The sequence below is a fragment of the Bubalus kerabau genome, chromosome 21, assembly GCF_029407905.1.
Source record: "Bubalus kerabau isolate K-KA32 ecotype Philippines breed swamp buffalo chromosome 21, PCC_UOA_SB_1v2, whole genome shotgun sequence".
Lineage (NCBI taxonomy): Eukaryota > Metazoa > Chordata > Mammalia > Artiodactyla > Bovidae > Bubalus > Bubalus kerabau.
In genome coordinates this window covers 37,597,454-37,615,419 of record NC_073644.1, presented here as the reverse complement: position 1 = coordinate 37,615,419, position 17,966 = coordinate 37,597,454, and the positions used below count along the sequence as shown (strand labels likewise).

Here is a 17,966-nt window from a genome sequence, read left to right as displayed (position 1 = left end):
TTTCTGCAAATTATTTAGTTTTGTCTCTTGCTTACAGTTTTTAAAGTTGGAGTGTAGTAAAGACATTTTGAAAATGAATAGAATAGTGAGATGAAAGTAGAATTTAAAAATCCCAGTTCTATTTGATTTTTTAGGAATGAGAAAGCTGTAGGAAAATAAGGGGTGGAAGGCTTTGGAGAACCATGCTTGTCTAGGTAGCTGCATGTATAATCTTTTTCAAGGTCCGTAGTCTTTTGTAGGTGTACACTGCTTTAGAGACAGTTTGGTGTAGATCAGATCCAGGCCACAGATGTATTTTGCTTGACTTGCTCTCAATTTTTGAGCAATTACTTACCTTGTAAAACCTGTGAAAGGTGAATTTCTGTGAAAGGTGATTTCACAGAAAGATCAATTTATGAATTCTAACTCCCCCTCTGCCCAGGCTGTCACCGCAGGGCCTGCATTTGTTCCTGGCAGCGGCTGGCTGAAGCCCAGGAGCATCTGTCCCCTTTAGACAAAGCGTCTTCTGGCGCTCACCAAAGTCCCTACCACTCCTTATTGTCTTCCTCTGCCCAAGGTCGAGTGCCATTCGTCATTTGCCATTGCCGTGGTGCCGTCTCTCTCAGGCCCTCGTTTGCAGTGCGTGCCTGGCAGTTGTTGGGTTTTGTATATGCCGTCTCTAAAGTAGTGACGAGTTGCAGTGATACCCTGCAGTGGTCAGACTGGATTCATGTGTTGATTCCATTCCATTTTAACTTTTGTGACCTTGGGCAACTTATAGATGCTTACCTCTTTGGGACTTTTTGTAAAATGAGTAATGTAATAAACAGTACCTTTATCTTAAGGTGGGTAACAGAGTTTATATCTCTGTTTTTATGTATAGGAAAAGCTAAGTGAATATAAACTGTTGTTATTATTCCAACTACTAATGTCTTCATCAGCATACCTTAGGGAATGTGGAAAGTATTCCTGTTACTTGCTGTTATGGTGTTAACCAGAGCAAAGAAAAATCTTTTGTATTTTCAAAATAACCTTTTATATAGTTGTTATTTTAAAAAATAAATTGCCACCCATTACCAATTTTATTTTTATATAAAATTGAAAATAGATAATCTTCTTTTAGGGTTCTGTTAGAGTCTCGTAGAAAATCAAAGAAGATCACGGCCCGAGGGATCTTTGCAGGTGCCAGAGTGGTACGAGGAGTGGACTGGCAGTGGGAAGATCAGGACGGAGGGAATGGACGCAGGGGAAAGGTAAAGGTTGTTTCTTATTCGTCATGTTATTCTCGAATACTGTATATTCAGTAGATGTTAAAACTACTGTAATTGAATTTTGTGGCCCATTTTCTTTAAGGCCAATAATAGTTTCTTAAACTTTTTATTTTTTTTCCCCTGGGAAGAAAAACGATTGTTCCCTCTCTGCTGTACACGTTGGTGTTCAGTGAGAAGATTGGTGGGTAGAAAATTTTCTTTTCCACCTTTAGGCTTCACGTTGCTGTTTTGCTGTCCAGAATGCCTTTCTGAACATCCTTTTTGGGCCAGTCCTCCTTAAGCAGTATCTCATGCTCTTGGCTTTCTTGTTATTAACATTTCATGTGCATTTACTTGCTTTATGTTCCATTCCCTCACAGATGCGTTTCTGAGAGATCATAGGTAGAGTGGTCTGGGGGTCAATTACAGCAGTTATTCTGAAGGGAATTTTGTAGTCTCTTTAATGGGGTGGGATAACCAGAGATATCAGGGTAAGTGGGTTGTTGGTTTTGCTTATTTTGGATTTCGTGTTGTTTTTGCTGATGATGCAGTCGTTGATCAGTCAACAAATCCTGAACGTATGTTCTGGGTGTTTTGCTTGGTGTACTGAATGTGTTTTCAAATCCTGAATGTGTGTTCTGGGTGTTTTGCTTGGTGTACTGAAATTAATAGCATTTCCCTTTGAGACTTCAGCGTCAGTCCCTGTTCCACTGTTACCTTCTGTAAAATATTGTTCTTAGCATTAAGGAATGATGACTTTAAAGTCTGTGTCATCTGAGAAATTCTTCCTAGGGACTTGAAGGCCTCTTGTACTACTTGGTGCTATATAAATTCTTTTGAATTTAAGATTTTTAAACATTTGTCAAATAAAATGTTTTCCAAATTCAGAGTATTGCTGTATTGATTTCATTTTTAAATGATAAGGTCTAATGTTTAACGTTTGGAAGTCAGATAAATATTTTAGTCTTTTATCTTTTAAGTACTTTGATTTTTATTAGGAAGCAATGCTTTTTAAGAAAAACTTTAGTAAATATTTACTGACCACATAGGTGCAGGACTGCAAGGAGATCCAACCAGTCCATTCTAAAAGAGATCAGTCCTGGGTGTTCACTGGAAGGACTGATGCTAAAGCTGAAACTCCAATACTTTGGCCACCTCATGAGAGGAGTTGACTCATTGGAAAAGACTCTGATGCTGGGAGGGATTGGGGGCAGGAGGAGAAGGGGACCACAGAGGATGAGATGGCTGGATGGCATCACCGACTCGATGGACATGAGTTTGGGTGAACTCCGGGCATTGATGACGGACAGGGAGGCCTGGTGTGCTGCGGTTCATGGGGTCGCAAAGAGTCGTACACGACTGAGCGACTGAACTGAACTGAATTAGGTGCAAGATTCTGTTCCAGGCGTGAAGGTTGTAGGAATTAACAGAAAAGACAAGGCTCCTACTCTTCGGAGACCTGTGTTCTCATTAGAGGAGATGGAGAACCAGAATTCAAATCTAAGTTCTGTGGCCAGCAGCGTTAGTGTCACCTGACAGCTTGTTACAAGCATGCTAGGTAATAGGTCACCTTCCTCCTAGACTTTCTAAATTAGAATCTTCATGTTAATAAGATACCTAAGTCACTCAAGTGCACATTAAAGTTTGAGAAGCACATTTCTTTCTTTCTTTTTTTTTTGTATTGGGGTATAGCCAGTTAACAACGTTGTGAAAGTTTCAGGTGGACGGCAAAGGGACTCAGCCATATATATACATGTATCCATTCTCCAAATTCTCTTCCCATCCAGGCTGCCACATAACATTGAGCAGAGTTCCCTGTGCTGTGCTATACAGCAGGCCCATGTTGGTTATCTGTTTGAAATACAGCAGAGTGTACATGTCCATCCCAAACTCCCTAACTATCCCTCATCTCCCCTCCCCACCTGCACCCTGGGCAACCATAAGGAGAAGCACGTTTCTAGAAGCAACACTGGACCATAGACCAGTGTGAGTTTGGGGAAGACACCATCTGTGGCTGAATGGAGTGCTATGGGGGCATGCTTGGCAAGCCAGTGGCAGAGCAGAGGTATCCCTTGGGGGGTGGGCACAGGGACAGCCTTGTCCCAGTGCAGAGGGTCTTGGTGAGTGGAACTCAGGCTGGATGTAACCCTCTGCTTTCCTCTTTGGCAAGGCCTTTTGTGCAGTAAACAGCTTCTGCAGTCATTTACAGCAATCCTGTGTCACATAGGGTGTATAAAACATATGTTGAAGCTTGAAGAATAGTAGTGAAATTTTAAAAAGTAAATTTTATTCCTACTCTACGGATTAAAAAAAGAGTGTTACGAATACCTGTAAAAGCCTTCTGTTTACTCTTTCCCAGCTGCAAAGCCCTGCAAGGTAACTAATTCTTCCTGTCATTATTCCCTTGTTTGTCTTTATTACTGTATGACTTAGTGCTCTGTATTACAACATTTAGGATTTAAGTTTTTGAGAAACCAAGTAGCAAGCAGAAATCTAGCCTTTGTAAAGACCGAGCAGAATTGTGCTTTTAGACGAAAGCTTCTAGGGAGAAGATAAACTGAATTTAGTCTCTGGATAATGGCATCCCTGGGAGCTTGTAAGAGTCTTTCTGGGGTAGTCAGTAGACACAGTCATTAGTAGGTCCTGGAAAACACGGGGCTCAGCACGGTCAGGACACCAGGAAGGGCAGAAGTATGGACCGCGTGCTGTACACCGGACAGGAATGTAGTCAGAGGGCATGTGTTGTTTGCTTCCAAGCTTACCATGATACACCTCAAAGTTTTAGGAATAAGGCAAAGCAGAATATTCTGTTGAGTGGGATGAGAAACCTCAGCTGGTTTAGGTGGCAGGGAATGGGGGAATGCAGGGGAGAGTGGGAACCTCATCATTACATAGTCCAATAAGCCAAGTTCAGTTGAGAATTTGGGTCTGGCTCACTCAGGCAGTGTGTCCTTAGGTCGATAAATTGATATGATGGCAGTGGACATCTTGGTAATGAAAGCCTTCAGCATGTCTGGCCTGTGAGTCACGTGGCTGCAGTCAGATTGCCCTTGACACCTGGTACCCAGCAGGCATCTTGGCAAGCCTCTGATGGATGCCTTTGTCTCTTTCCTGGCTGGATCTTCTGTTTTCTGTATCCCATTACATCATCTTCCGTAGTTACTCTTCCTTTTGATGGAGTACACGTCCTAGTAATGTTTTTTGAAAGAGTGCATGAGAAGTAAATTTTTTAATACTTTCATTCTAGAAAGTGGTTTAGCTTTATATTCTTCCTCACACTTAATTATGTGGTCAGAGGGTTAAAAAAAACTGTTTTTCATCACCTTTTCAAAAGCAGTTGCTGCTAAAGCCTGAAGCCACGTAAATGGCACTTTTCGGGATTTGTGTTATATTGACGCTTCTTAGGTGGAATACAGAGTAGCAATTTTGAAGCTTTGAGTCATCAGTGTTACATTTTTGGTTTGTTGATTTAATACTTGTTACATTTTAGGAACAAAAAGAAAAATGAAACCATCTTGCACATATGACTCTGAGTGAGGGAACTTAATGTAATAGGAAGTCTTCAGGGTAACATTATTTAAGCACGTGTTTGAAATGCAATATAATTTTTGTCTGACTCTTTCTGACCCTGTGTGTGAATGAATAAAGTTTTTAATTCCCCCTTTTCTTTCATGGCTGGCGTCTCTCTCCCAGTCCGCTGGTGTAACCCACATGAAGGTGGTAGTGTATTCTTATCTTTTTTCCTTGGGGTTCAGGATTCCCCATTCTCATTACTATGTGTTCTCAACTGTAGGGTTAGTTTGAGCCACATTAAGGGATAGGTACCACATTGGGCTGATGTTGTGTTAGTACTGATACCGCCTATGGCCTATCACATGCCTGCATGTGCCGTGGTTTTTTCATGGTGACAACAGTGTTAACACAAAAATAAGCAGGTCAAGTGCAGGCTTTGACAGACATGATGTAAGGATAGCATAGAAATGTGTAGTATGGTCTTAACTATCTGTGTTAGTATTTCAAGACTGTTTTCATTTTACAAATGCTTTGAATATATGTTAATTGCTTCATACACATACACTAGATATATTTTCTTCTTTTTAAAAAACTTTATTATGGAGAATTTCAAACATACACCAGAATGGAAAGCATAATATAACACATACCTGTGCACCCAACATCCAACTTAAGAATTTATCAGTGTTTTAAAAACTGCCATTTATTTGTTGAAGAAATCAAGTTCTTTGTATTTTTCTGACTGATTCTTTATGGTATTGTTTAACGTGTTCTTCTAACTGTTGTATTTCTTATAACTTGTTAGATGTAGAGAAATGAGTAGATTCAGGGTCAAGTTTATTTTGGCAAAAGTACCTCACTTCTGGTGTGTGTACTTAGATCGCACATGAAGAAGGCCTGTAAAATCTTGAATATCCTATTAGTGGTGTTAAGATTGATCAGTGCAGATCTTGTCAGTTTGATCTTTACAGAATTTCTCAGAGACCTTCTACCTAATGGTTTTAGTAGCCATTCCACACATATTTATTAATCAGAATCGAAAGTAAGAAATTAATGAAGTTATTTTCTTATGCTTTCCACTTTATTTCCTCCTTGATAAACTGAATCACGTTCACAAATGAAGTGATTTCATTTAGTGATTCACAGTTTGAGTAATGAACTTGCTTATGTTCCAAGTAATTTGAAATTTAGGATGAATTTGATTTAAACAAAATTTGTTTTTTAAAAGTTGATCAAATGCTTTTTTGTCCCTCTCATAAAAGCACAGGCTTATTTCATCTAACACTGCATTTGTAAAAATAAATGAAATAGAATCTGACTGTATTATAATCAAAAGCGATTTTTCTTTCCTACAAATTGCATGTTTTACTTGAGAATGTTAGAAACTCTTGCTTTTGAAGATTGTACAGTGGTTAGTTGTGAAAATCATAAAACAGAGCATGGCAGCCATGGACTCCACAGTCAGAATGGTAGTTACCTCTGTTAGGAGGCAGCGGGGTGGCGTTGATGAGAGGCATGCAGGGGACTCTAAAAGTACTGGTAATTTTCTTTTTCTTAGTCTAATGTTCATTTCATTTTTTAATTATTTTTTAAAGTTTGTGTTAGATTTTTATAACATAATTTATTTTAAAATTATAAAGAATACTTATTTACTAATGCTTTGAAATATTATTCAAGTATTTAATCAAGTCCTAAGCATAAAAACTTTTTATCTCACAAAAGCACTGTAAAATACGTGGCATGCAAAATTGTTTCTTTAGCACAGGGTGAAAATGAAGCGGTCATTATGTGTCTTATTTGAAATAGTAGTCTGTTTTTAAGGGCATACCTTAAAGATTACGCTCAGTATCAGCCTGGCATTCTGAGAAACTATGAAGGGTGGTTGGTAAGTGTCAAGATGGAGAGAGTCATGAGTTGCACACGTACAGCCTCCCTGTCTGGGCTGTAGACTGGTTCACTTGAAAACCCCCAAGTTCAGTGCGCACTGTGTGTCGTTTTTGTGTAGTTGATTCTTGGCCCTAAATCAATAGCAACTCCAGTTTTTGTTTTTTTTTTTTAAATATTGACTGCTCTAACGAATCCGTCTGGTCTGGTGGCATGTGGGGCCTGGAGGTGGTGTCTGGGTTTCTGTTGTAGTCGGGGCGTTTTAGCTTGGATGGCCTGCTTTTCAGGGCAGCTGAGGGGCACTGCTGGAGGAACCAGATCTCTCAGGCCTTCTTTAAACACGACCTTTGAGCCTGTGCTCATCCGCATTCAGCTGACCAGAGAGCTGGGTTATCTTGAATTGTTCTGGGTATTTGGTCAAAGATTTTACATTTTGTATCAAAAAATAGGTTTAAAAGAATAACACTGCTGTTAGAAGGAACCCTTTAAGAGTACAGATTTTAAATTTTGACTTGAATTATGTGTTTGCTGATAATCCATCACTGTAATCACCAAGCCTCTCAATATAAAATTTCTGCAGTAGTTTTAGGGACTTCCCTGGTGGTCCAGTAGTTAGGACTCCATGCTCTCTCTCACTGCTCTGGCCTCAGGTTCAATTCCTGGTCCAGTAAACTGAGATACTGCAAGCCATGCAGCATGGCCAAAAATAAATAAATAAATAAAGTTTCTATAGTGCTTTAAGAAATAACCTTATAATATTCTGGAAAAATATCTCTAATTCAACTATATGTTAGAAGTGACATATATTTGGCAAGTAAGTGTTTTTCATGATCCTGTTACACAGGATTGTAACTGAAGTAATTTTAAAGATTTAAATATAATTAAAAGAATTAGCCTCTTCTCTCTTCTTAAAGATTTTTTTTCCCTCAAAAATTTCCCTTAGGTAACAGAGATCCAAGACTGGAGTGCATCAAGCCCGCATAGCGCAGCCTACGTTCTCTGGGATAATGGTGCTAAGAACCTGTACAGAGTTGGCTTTGAGGGCATGGTAAGTGTAAGAACCATAAAAGATGAAAATATTGGATGGGTGAAAGAAAGGAAATTAAAAATAGCCCTTATTGTAATCTTTCATTTTTTGTTGTGTCATTTCCTTTTATCATAATACAGCCATCTGAATCATGAGTATGCAGTAGGAAGGAACATCTGTAAAGTGAGAATTTAATATAATAGGTGTTAACATTATTTTTAAGGCGTTTTTTCCCTGTATTTTTAAAGTATACTGTTGATAATTGAACATGACTGACCTAGAAACATTACTCAAGTGCTTAAGGAGTAGTATTTATATATTGGTTGATTCTCATTCTTTTTTGATGGCTGAGTAGCACTCCTTGTATGGTTATGCCATTGTTTATGAAATTTCTGTTGATGGGTGTCTGGGTTGGTTTTTTGTTTTTGTTTTTCATTGTTGCAAGCACTGTTTCAGTGACATATATCCTTGTGCATATGTCTTTGTACATTTATGGGTGTATTTTCTTAAGATAGATTCCTAGAAGTAGAATTGCTAGGTTAAAGTACCATATTAAAACAGCTTGACCCATGACTCTTTGGCTAGGATTGAACTAAATGTGAAATCCAGTGGCAAAGGAGGCTGTAACTAACAGAGAGTTGGATTGTGTGTGTGTGTGTGTGTGTGTGTGTGTGTAAAGGAGCTCATTTTCTTAATATAGTAAGTATATATTGGTCACTTTATACATATGTGTGTGTGTGTGTGTGTGTGTGTGTGTGTATATGCTAAGTCACTTCAGTTGTGTCCGACTCTATGCGACCCCATGACGGCAGCCCACCAGGCTCCCCTGTCCCTGGGATTCTCCAGGCAAGAACACTGGAGTGGGTTGCCATTTCCTTCTCCAATATATATATATAAAATGAGTTGGTGCCTACCTTGTATATCTCATAAAATTGATTAGAAAGATCAAATGAGTTGACCTCTTTTTGGTAAAAGAATGGAATGTATTTTAAATGGAATGTATTATGTAATTTTTAAATACAAGATTTTTGTTTTAGTTCTTTTTTTCCAACATGTGTTTTTGAAAATATTTCAGTGGTAAAGATCCAGACGTTTTAATTTTGAACTATAAAGGAAAGCGTGAAGTATGACATATCTGAAGATCAGGTTTATAGTTGTTGATGGGTGTTTGTGAAAGCAGTGTTTAGTGTGGTTATTAACCCAGAGCTACTTCTGCTGAGGATATGTTCTGAATGAACATTTTTGCCTATTTTAGGTATTGAGCTATACTTGAAGCTTTCAAGGGTGATTTTTTTGGTTTCTTTTCTTTGTAGTCTGATCTGAAGTGTGTCCAGGATGCCAAAGGAGGTTCTTTCTACAGAGATCATTGTCCTGTGCTAGGTGAGTTAGCAGATGAGAACATTTCTAAATAATGGGTCAGAGTTCATGGAATCAGAAAAGCGTTTCAACTGGGCTTTAAGAAAATTAGTTATCATTAAAGATTTTTAAAGGCATGCTCTTGGTTGTGTTTGGTTTTAAAAGCATTTGTTCTTTTTTAATGATTTATTTAGTCTCTGAAAGAGTTGTCATGTCTTGCTCAATTGATACATCATTTATAGGGCATACAATACTGTATGAAACTTTTTTGTTTTAATCATGAGCTTGTTGAAAAATTTTGTGTTGTATTACCATACTTATACATACTTTGCTGAGAATAAGACCTAACAATTTAATATTTATAAATTCCTTAGAATTTAATTCCTTTGAAAATATAACAGCTCCAAGATTAAGATAATACGATAAATATAATGTATGATTAAAATAAAGAACAAGAAAACCAAAACTACTTTCGTTTTATAGATTCTTCATTGTTGCTACAATGAACATTTGCCACATTCTTCCGATTAAGCCTTTAGGCTCTTCTGATTTAGCGGGTTTGGTGTGAACTCTGTGTTCTTTTCAAATCATTTGTTTTCCCTTATTGCCCCCAAGTGCTGTTTTCTTGCAGCATACCTTAATTTTTTAGAAAAAAAGGAGAATATGAAAGAAAATCTTACGGTTTTGATGAGAGATGAGATCATCTGTCTTGCATTCAGAAACATTCTTCTTTTGTATTTGGGCTTTACAAGAAAAGTGTAGAATCAACATACACATTTAGGATCCCTCAGCATAGTGTTTGATGATCATGCATCCTTTGTCCCAGAAGTAGCTTTGAAAATAATCTTGGAAATGGGCTTTTAAAATATTTAAAAATGCTCTTGAGGCAAAAATCACAAAAACCATTTGGTAAATAATAATAGTAAGCACTTCAGAGGAAACAAAATTCCAGTAGTCTCTTTTGTATTCTTTAGTTAGCTATCCTGACTCTTCAACAGGTCATCCAGTTCTGCGAAAGGTGAATATTACCAATGCCCAGAGCTTTGTGTTCTGATAGTCAGTGTCTTGTCATCTATAGATGCTGCTCCTCTTCAGTCATTGTTATAAATCATTACTTTATTTCTTCTTTTGAGTCTGTTTGTTTTCTTTTCTTTCTTTTTTAAGGCTGTATAATTCTAGATTTTTATACTCACATTTTATTCTCAAAACATTTTAAGATTAGATAGTAACTGAAACTCAACTGTCTGGGGCTTTTTTTTTTTAATTTGAAACAGTGCAGTTGCCTGTTGTTGCTGTGGTTTTCCTTGTCCTTGGTCACCTCCCGCTGCAATTACAGGTGAGCAGAATGGCAACAGGAATCCTGGTGGACTGCAGATTGGTGACCTGGTCAACATAGATCTTGACCTTGAAATTGTACAGTCTTTGCAGCACGGTCATGGCGGATGGACTGATGGCATGTTTGAGACCTTGACTACAACTGGAACAGTTTGTGGCATTGATGAAGATCATGACATTGTAGTACAGTATCCAAGCGGCAATAGGTTGGTTGTATTTCTTAATTTTCAGTAATGGCAAGTGAAATTTGTCTACAGAGGAACTCTGAGCCTACAAAAAGCAAATAATGTGACATCACAAAGACTTCTTACAGCTAACTTCTTCAGTAGTAGAAGAAAATCCAGAATACCTTGGTAAAGTGGAAGGAAGCAAGTAAGAACTCTGTGTGTGTGTGTGTGTGTGTGTGTGTGTGAATATTCTGTGCACTTTTTTCTCCCTTTAGTGAGCAGAATACATTGTATCAGTATTGTGTCCAAGTGTAGCTAAAAAGTTGTCTGTTCCTGGTGGACTGTATCAATCTACCCTGAATGAACAGGGTAATAACAGTGAACTCCTCTGGTCCCTGTCTCCTGTTGTCTCATGGTGACACAGCTCTACCTTGCCACACGCTCATCGGTATCAGCAACACAGCACCGTGTGCATTTAGTCATTTCTATAACCTTCCTTACACACCATCCTTCCACGCTCCTTGTCTTCCTCTTCTCTGGATAACTCCAGTGCCTCTGTAAATACTGAATATATGCCTGCCTCCTCTCTCCAGCTGCCCTCCCTGGTACATGCATACAATATTTGTCTGTTTAAGCCTCCTGTTATCCACTAAAATGGTTATTTATTTGATCTCTAGGTTTCAAGTTTCTTGGAGACTGGGCCTGTGCCTTTTATTTGTTTATCCCTAGGGGCCAAAATGTATCCAGTTTACTAATATGTTTATAGTATTTTAGAGAAAAAATAATAGTTAATTGTCATATCTGTATTACTGCCATGTACTTAAAGAAACTAACTCTCCAAGTTTCTTTAGGGGAGGGTTTATATATAGAATAAGAAAAATAAACAAATTGCTAACCAAAGTATAGAATTAGCTCTAATTGTGTTCAGATCTGGAGAATATACGTGATCATATCAAGAGATGCACAAAAAACATTTGACAAAATCCAATATCCTTCATGGTAAAAATACTAAATAAACTAAGAAAAGAAGGGAACTTCTTCAGTCTGATAAAGGGCATCTCTGAAATCCTACAGTGAACAGCATCCTCAGTGGTAAAAGACTGAATGCTTTCTGCTTTAAGATCAGGAACAAAACAAGAATGTCTGCTCTCCCTGCTTTTATTCCATCTTGTCCTAGAGGGTCAAGCTGTGGCAGTTAGGCAAGAAAAAGAAACAAGAGGGAGAAGAAAGAGAAAGAAGTAGTTAAGCCATCTCTGTTCACATATGATGTGATCTCATGCATAGAAAAATCTAAGGAATCAACAAAAATGTTAGAAGTAATAAATGAATTCAGCATAGTCATGGGATATAATATTAATATAGAAAAATAATATAAAAAGTGTATTTCTCTACACTACAAAGAACAACCTGAAAATGAAAATAAGAAAACAATTCTGTTTATAATAGCATCAAAGAATAAAATACTTAAGAATAAATTTAGCCCAGGAAGTACAAGATGTGTACACTGAAGACTATAAAACATTATTAAAGAAATTAAAGATGACCTAAATGAATGGAAAGATGTTTCATGTTTATGGATCAGAAGACCTATTATTGTTTAGATGGTGCATTCGTTTCCTAGAATTGCCACAAATTACCACAGAGTGGCTTAAAACAGCAGAAGTTTCTTCTTTGACAATCCTGGAGGCTAAAAGTCAAGGTGTTGGGGAGACTGAGTCCTTCTGGAGGCTGAGGAGAGTCTGCCCCGCGCCTCTCTCCTGGCTGCTGATGGTTGCTGTGACCCTTGGTGTTCCTTGGCTGGCCGGTGCGCCACTTGTTTCTCTGCCTCTGGCACTTGGCCTTGTCCCCTGGGAGTCTGTCTGTCCCTATGTCTTCACATGACCTTCTTCTTTTTTGGGGTGAGACACACATTTTATTTTTAAATTCATTCAAATTAATCCCTGGTTAGTCAAGTTCAGAATCAAAGATGATCTGATTCTTAGAGCCACGTAAACTGTCCTCCGGCCCACTATTTTCTTTTCATCAAGCCAACACTTGTAGCTTAGCCATCCATGAGGAAAAAACCCTAAGGAGGCATAGAAGAAAGTTAATTGAGCTCATGGAAATTCTGAAATCTTTTACATAGAAAATTATGAAAAGATGGTTGTATATGACCTTTTAATGACACCAGTCATTGGATTTAGGGCAAAGGATTTAAAAAGACATTTTTTAACAGAAGATATTAATGTTGCTCAGTTGTATCCGACTTATGCAACCCCATGGACTGAAGCCCACCAGGCTCCTCTGGCCCATGGGATTTTTTCAGGCAAGAATACGGGAGTGGGTTGTTATTTCCTTCTCCAGGAGATTTTCCAAACCCAGGGATTGAACCCTGGCCCAGGCAGATTCATTACCATCTGAGCTACCAGGAAAGCTTCTTACAGAAGGTACAGAAATGGTCAATGAATGCATTGCATTAGTCTGCTAGGGCTGCCTTAACAAAATATCACAGACCAGTGGCTTAAACAACAGATGTTTATTTATTTATTCTTTTTTTTACTGTTCTGGAGGTTAGAAATCCAAGATCAGGGTGCCATCAGGGTAGGTTTCTGGTGAGACCTCCTCTGGGCTTGGAGAGGATTGCTTTCTCATTGTCCTCACATGGCACCTCGCCTTTATGACATCATTTAACCTTACTTTTCTCCCTAAGGGCCCTGTCTCCAAATACAGTTACATAGAAGCCATAGAGCTTTACCATGTGAAATTTGGAGGGACACAATTCATTCTGTATCACCCTTGAAGAGATGCAGGAGATTATTAGTTACTAACATTATTAGTTCACAACCACAATGAGATACCACTTCACATGCTAGAATGGTTAGAATAGAAAGGTAGGATAATTACCAGTGTTGTTGAGGGTATAGAGAAATTGGAACCACGCCCTCCTACATTAATGATAAGTAGGTGAAGTGGTCTAGATGCTTTGGAAAACAGTAGTTTCTCAAAATGTTAAATATAGAGTTAACATATGACCCAATATGTCCACTTCCAGGTTTATATCCAAAAAAATTACAATGTGCCCACACCAAAATCTATATACGGATGTTTGTAGAAGCATTATTCATAACAGCCAACATGTGAAAATAAGCCAAATGTGTATTGACTCCTGAATGGATAAGCAAGTTGTGGTATATCCACCCAATGGAACATTTTATTTGGCTATAAAAAGGGATGGAGTACTGACATATGCTGCAACATAGATAAATCTTGAAAAAATTTGTTGAGTGAAAGAAGCCTGTCACAAACAGTCACATACTATCTTATTTTATTTATGGAAAATGTCTAAAATAAGGAAATTCATAGAAACAGAAAGTATATTACTGGTTGTTAGAGGCTGGGAAGAGAGAGTTGATTTCACAGTGACTGCTGATTGTTATGGGGGTATCTTTTTGTGATGATGAAAATAAAATTATTATAGTGGTGGTTGGTTATACAACTGAATATACTAAAGCCACTGATTTATACACGTTAAATGAGTGAATTGTATGGTATGTGAATTACATCTCAATAAAGAAGGGAAAAAAATCTTAATTTAAGTTCAGAATAGTGTGTATTAACACATGTTGTCTTAAATGGCCTCTTATTTGGAAATGGTAAATTAACACAGATGAGGATTATTACTTGCAGAATTCGTCCTTGGTCCAAATTCTGTTGGGTACTAGTGTTATTAGTAACATAACACTTGACTTTTAGAGAAAAAAATTTTTTATTCTTTAAGAACAGTTTATTAAGTACTTATCCTGTATTAGGGCCCATGATTAGTGTTAGAATTACAGAGACAGTTAAGACATGGTCCTCTACTTTGAAGAAGTTTCCCTTTAAATTTGGATAGATAAAGTCAGAAATAGCTGCATTGAAATGTTTTAAGTAGTTGTGAGAAGTGAATATTCAGGCTGTTCTGAAGCTACAAAAGAAGAGTGATCATTTCAGCTGGGCAAATTAGCTCTCTGTTAAAACCATCACTCAGCATATTAATAGAAGATCTGCATTCCATATACAATGGAATATTAACCATGGTGTCTAGTGGCGTGCAGAATGGTGATCCAGGTGTGTTTGTGTGCAATGGAACTTTCACTGTACACGTTTCTGACATGTTTTAATCTTTAACAACGAGTGTGTATTACTTTTATAACAATTTTTAAAGCATGCAAGCGATAATAAATCTAGACAAAAGGGTATCATACTAGTATGGTAAGATTATGGATGACTCTTCTCTCAAATTTGTGTAATAAATTCTAAAAAGAAATACAGATCATTCAAGATATAATTGTAAAGGATTGCTTTACACTTTGGATGTGTTATAATGCTTTTCTCCCTCCAGTGGTTAACTGTGAATGTTGTGCTGAAGTTAAGTAAACGTATCGATTTTGAATTTTGGCTTTGGTTTTTAGGTGGACCTTTAACCCTGCTGTTCTCACTAAAGCAAACATTGTCCGAAGTGGGGATGCTGCGCAGGGTGCAGAGGGAGGCACCTCTCAGTTTCAAGTGGGTGATCTTGTGCAAGTTTGTTATGATCTGGAGAGAATTAAACTTCTACAGAGAGGACATGGAGAATGGGCAGAAGCTATGCTCCCAGTAAGTGTATATTAAGTCCTTTGGGAGTCAGAACTATAGCTTGCTTACGTAGTTTTGAAAAGCTTTGATGACTTTAATTTTAGAAACTATAAATTAGCTTAATCCTTTGAGAATTGTACTCTTCACTGGCAGCTTAACATCTGTATGCCTTTTATTTTCTAAATTTACTTCAGTTAGAGTAACTTTGTTGTTGTTGTTTAGTTTCTGAATTTACTATTTTTATTGAAGGGTGATTGCTTCATAGAATTTTGTTGTTTTCTATTAAACCTCAACATGATCAGCCATAGGTATACATATATCTCCTCCCTCCTGAACTTCCCTCCCATCTCCCACCCCTTCCCACCCCTATAGATTGATACAGAGCCCTGTTTAAGTTTCCTGAGACATATAGCAAATTCCTGTTGGCTATCCATTTTACATATGGTAATGTAAATTTCCATGTTACTCTTTCCATACATCTCACCCTCTCCTCTCCTCTCCCCACGTCCATAAGTCCATTCTCTATGTCTGTTTAGTTGGTAGGTTGTATCCAACTCTTTGTGACTCCATGGACTGTAGCCCACCAGGCTCCTCTGTCTGTGGGATTCTCCAGGGAAAAATATAGGTAGCCTTTCCCTTCTCCAGGGGATCTTCCCTGACCCAGGGATTGAATTCGGGTCTCCTGCATTGGCAGGTGTAGTTGTTACTGCTAAGCCACCAGGGAAGCCCTTAGATAAGCCTGGGAAGATCCATAGAGGGCTATAGTTAATATATGATAGATAAATCTAATTTGATAGAGCCTTTAGTGGAGAATGTAAGGTTAAGGTGAGACAAAGAGGCTTCCTGATCCTTCACCCCAGAATGACAGTGACTTTCATGCTTCTGTCTTGAAATTAGGCTTGATTCCAAAAAGGATTTAAACATAGATATAAGCTTTGAGCCCTTTTTGGTTTAAGTTTTTTTTTTTTTAAGAAATCAGATTTTCTTTAGTTACAAGTTTTCTAGAGGTATCTTAAAAGGTTACTTTTTTGAATAAGATTGTCATGATTATTTTTATATTCTTGTGGAAGTGTAATAGTTTTATTAAAATATTTTTTAAAGATACTCTATAAAGTTTGTGGCTAGTAAATAACCTATTTGAATATGATTGTTCTTTAAAAGTTTTTAAAATTAGGAATCAAGTAAAATGAATACTTCAAACATGTAAAAACTGATGATTGATTTCTATAATGTAAACTTGGAAACATAAATCTAATCTTGTTTTTAAGACTTTAGGTAAAGTTGGCCGAGTACAGCAGATTTATTCAGACAGTGATTTAAAGGTGGAAGTATGTGGAACATCTTGGACATATAATCCAGCGGCAGTTTCCAAGGTGGCGTCCGCGGGATCAGCCATTAGCAACGCGTCTGGTGGTATGTTCTCTTTTGTGTTTCTTTAAAAGCAATGTGGTTTACGTTAGAACCTTTCCTCATTTCCCAGTTCTGGTACACAGATAATGTTGTATGTAATCTTAATTTTCTCTCAGATCACATTACCTCACTTGTATATTAACTACCTTTTCAGTTCAGTTCAGTTGCTCAGTCGTGTCCGACTCTTTTCGACCCCATGAATCGCAGCATGCCAGGCCACCCTGTCCATCACCAACTCCCGGAGTTTACCCAAACTCATGTGCATCAAGTCGGTGATGCCATCCAGCCATCTCATCCTCTATCGTCCCCTTCTCCGCCTGCCCCCAATCCCTCCCAGCATCAGGGTCTTTTCCAGTAAGTCAACCCTTCACATGAGGTGGCCAAAGTACTGGAGTTTCAGCTTCAGCATTAGTCCTTCCAATGAACACCCAGGACTGATCTCCTTTAGGATGGACTGGTTGGATCTCCTTGCAGTCCAAGGGACTCTCAGGAGTCTTCTCCAACACCACAGTTGAAAAGCATCAATTCTTTGGTGCTCAGCTTTCTTCACAGTCCAACTCTTACATCCATACATGACCACTGGAAAAACGTTTTAAACTTGTGTTAAATGTCTCTCTCTCTCTCTTTTTTTTTTTTTTAATATGATGAACCACCTTTGCACTGGCTGAGGTATACCCTGTGAAAATTCCATAAACATGTTCTTTTTCTCGGATATATCAAGGGCTTCTCCATGTCAAAGAGGAGATACCTGAAATTCAGCATGCTACTCTTTAGTCAGAACATTTGTTTTCTGCCACAGAACCATCACTTTCTTTGACTGCCTTATTTATTTTTTTAATTTCCAATATTATTGCTAGCAGATGGCTTTCTTTCAGATATTTTTATGTATCAGCCATACCTTTCTCTTGTCATTTTATGAGAGGTATTGTACAGGCCACAGTGGGTAGAGAGAGCTGTGCTGAGATGTGAGTATGCTGGATGCTTGGGTAGACTCAGGCCCAGAGCTTTTCTTCTTGTGATCCAGCTGTATATCCACACTCAGTTCATTAGACAACTGGTTACAACTCACTGTACGAATATAGCTGACATCCAGAAGAGAAGATGGAGCCATAACTGTGCACAGTATGAAAGTAAAGGAAAACGTTGGCTGGCCTCCAGCTTTATTCTGTACTGCCTCTACTTCCTCTGCTTGTGTCTCTTCTTTCCTGCTGTAATTTGCTAATGTGTTTGAGGTTAAATCAGGTGGTGTTTATTTTTACCTTGTGGTTAGATAGCATCACAGTAGGCTGACTTTTATCAGGCTGGCCCAAAATTTCATCCATAACATCTTACAGAAAAACCCAAATGAACTTTTTGGCCAACCCATTACATATTGAAAGAGTGAAAAATTGTTAATATCCTTTTCTCAAATAATGTTGGTTTGGTGTTGGGCCTCACTTTGTGACTTCTTTC

The 17,966-nt window shown here is 38.0% G+C and overlaps 1 protein-coding gene across 3 annotated transcripts in view; it reads left to right on the top strand.

Moving 5' to 3' along the window:
* MIB1 (MIB E3 ubiquitin protein ligase 1) overlaps positions 1-17,966 on the top strand; it is a 95,124-nt gene that overhangs the window by 19,829 nt on the left and 57,329 nt on the right. For all 3 annotated transcript variants that reach the window (XM_055559356.1, XM_055559357.1, XM_055559358.1), the window contains exons 3-8: positions 1,103-1,232; positions 7,570-7,674; positions 8,967-9,033; positions 10,346-10,550; positions 14,942-15,125; positions 16,373-16,517. In XM_055559356.1, the coding sequence (XP_055415331.1) occupies positions 1,103-1,232; positions 7,570-7,674; positions 8,967-9,033; positions 10,346-10,550; positions 14,942-15,125; positions 16,373-16,517 (836 nt within the window). The remainder of the gene's footprint in view (positions 1-1,102; positions 1,233-7,569; positions 7,675-8,966; positions 9,034-10,345; positions 10,551-14,941; positions 15,126-16,372; positions 16,518-17,966) is intronic.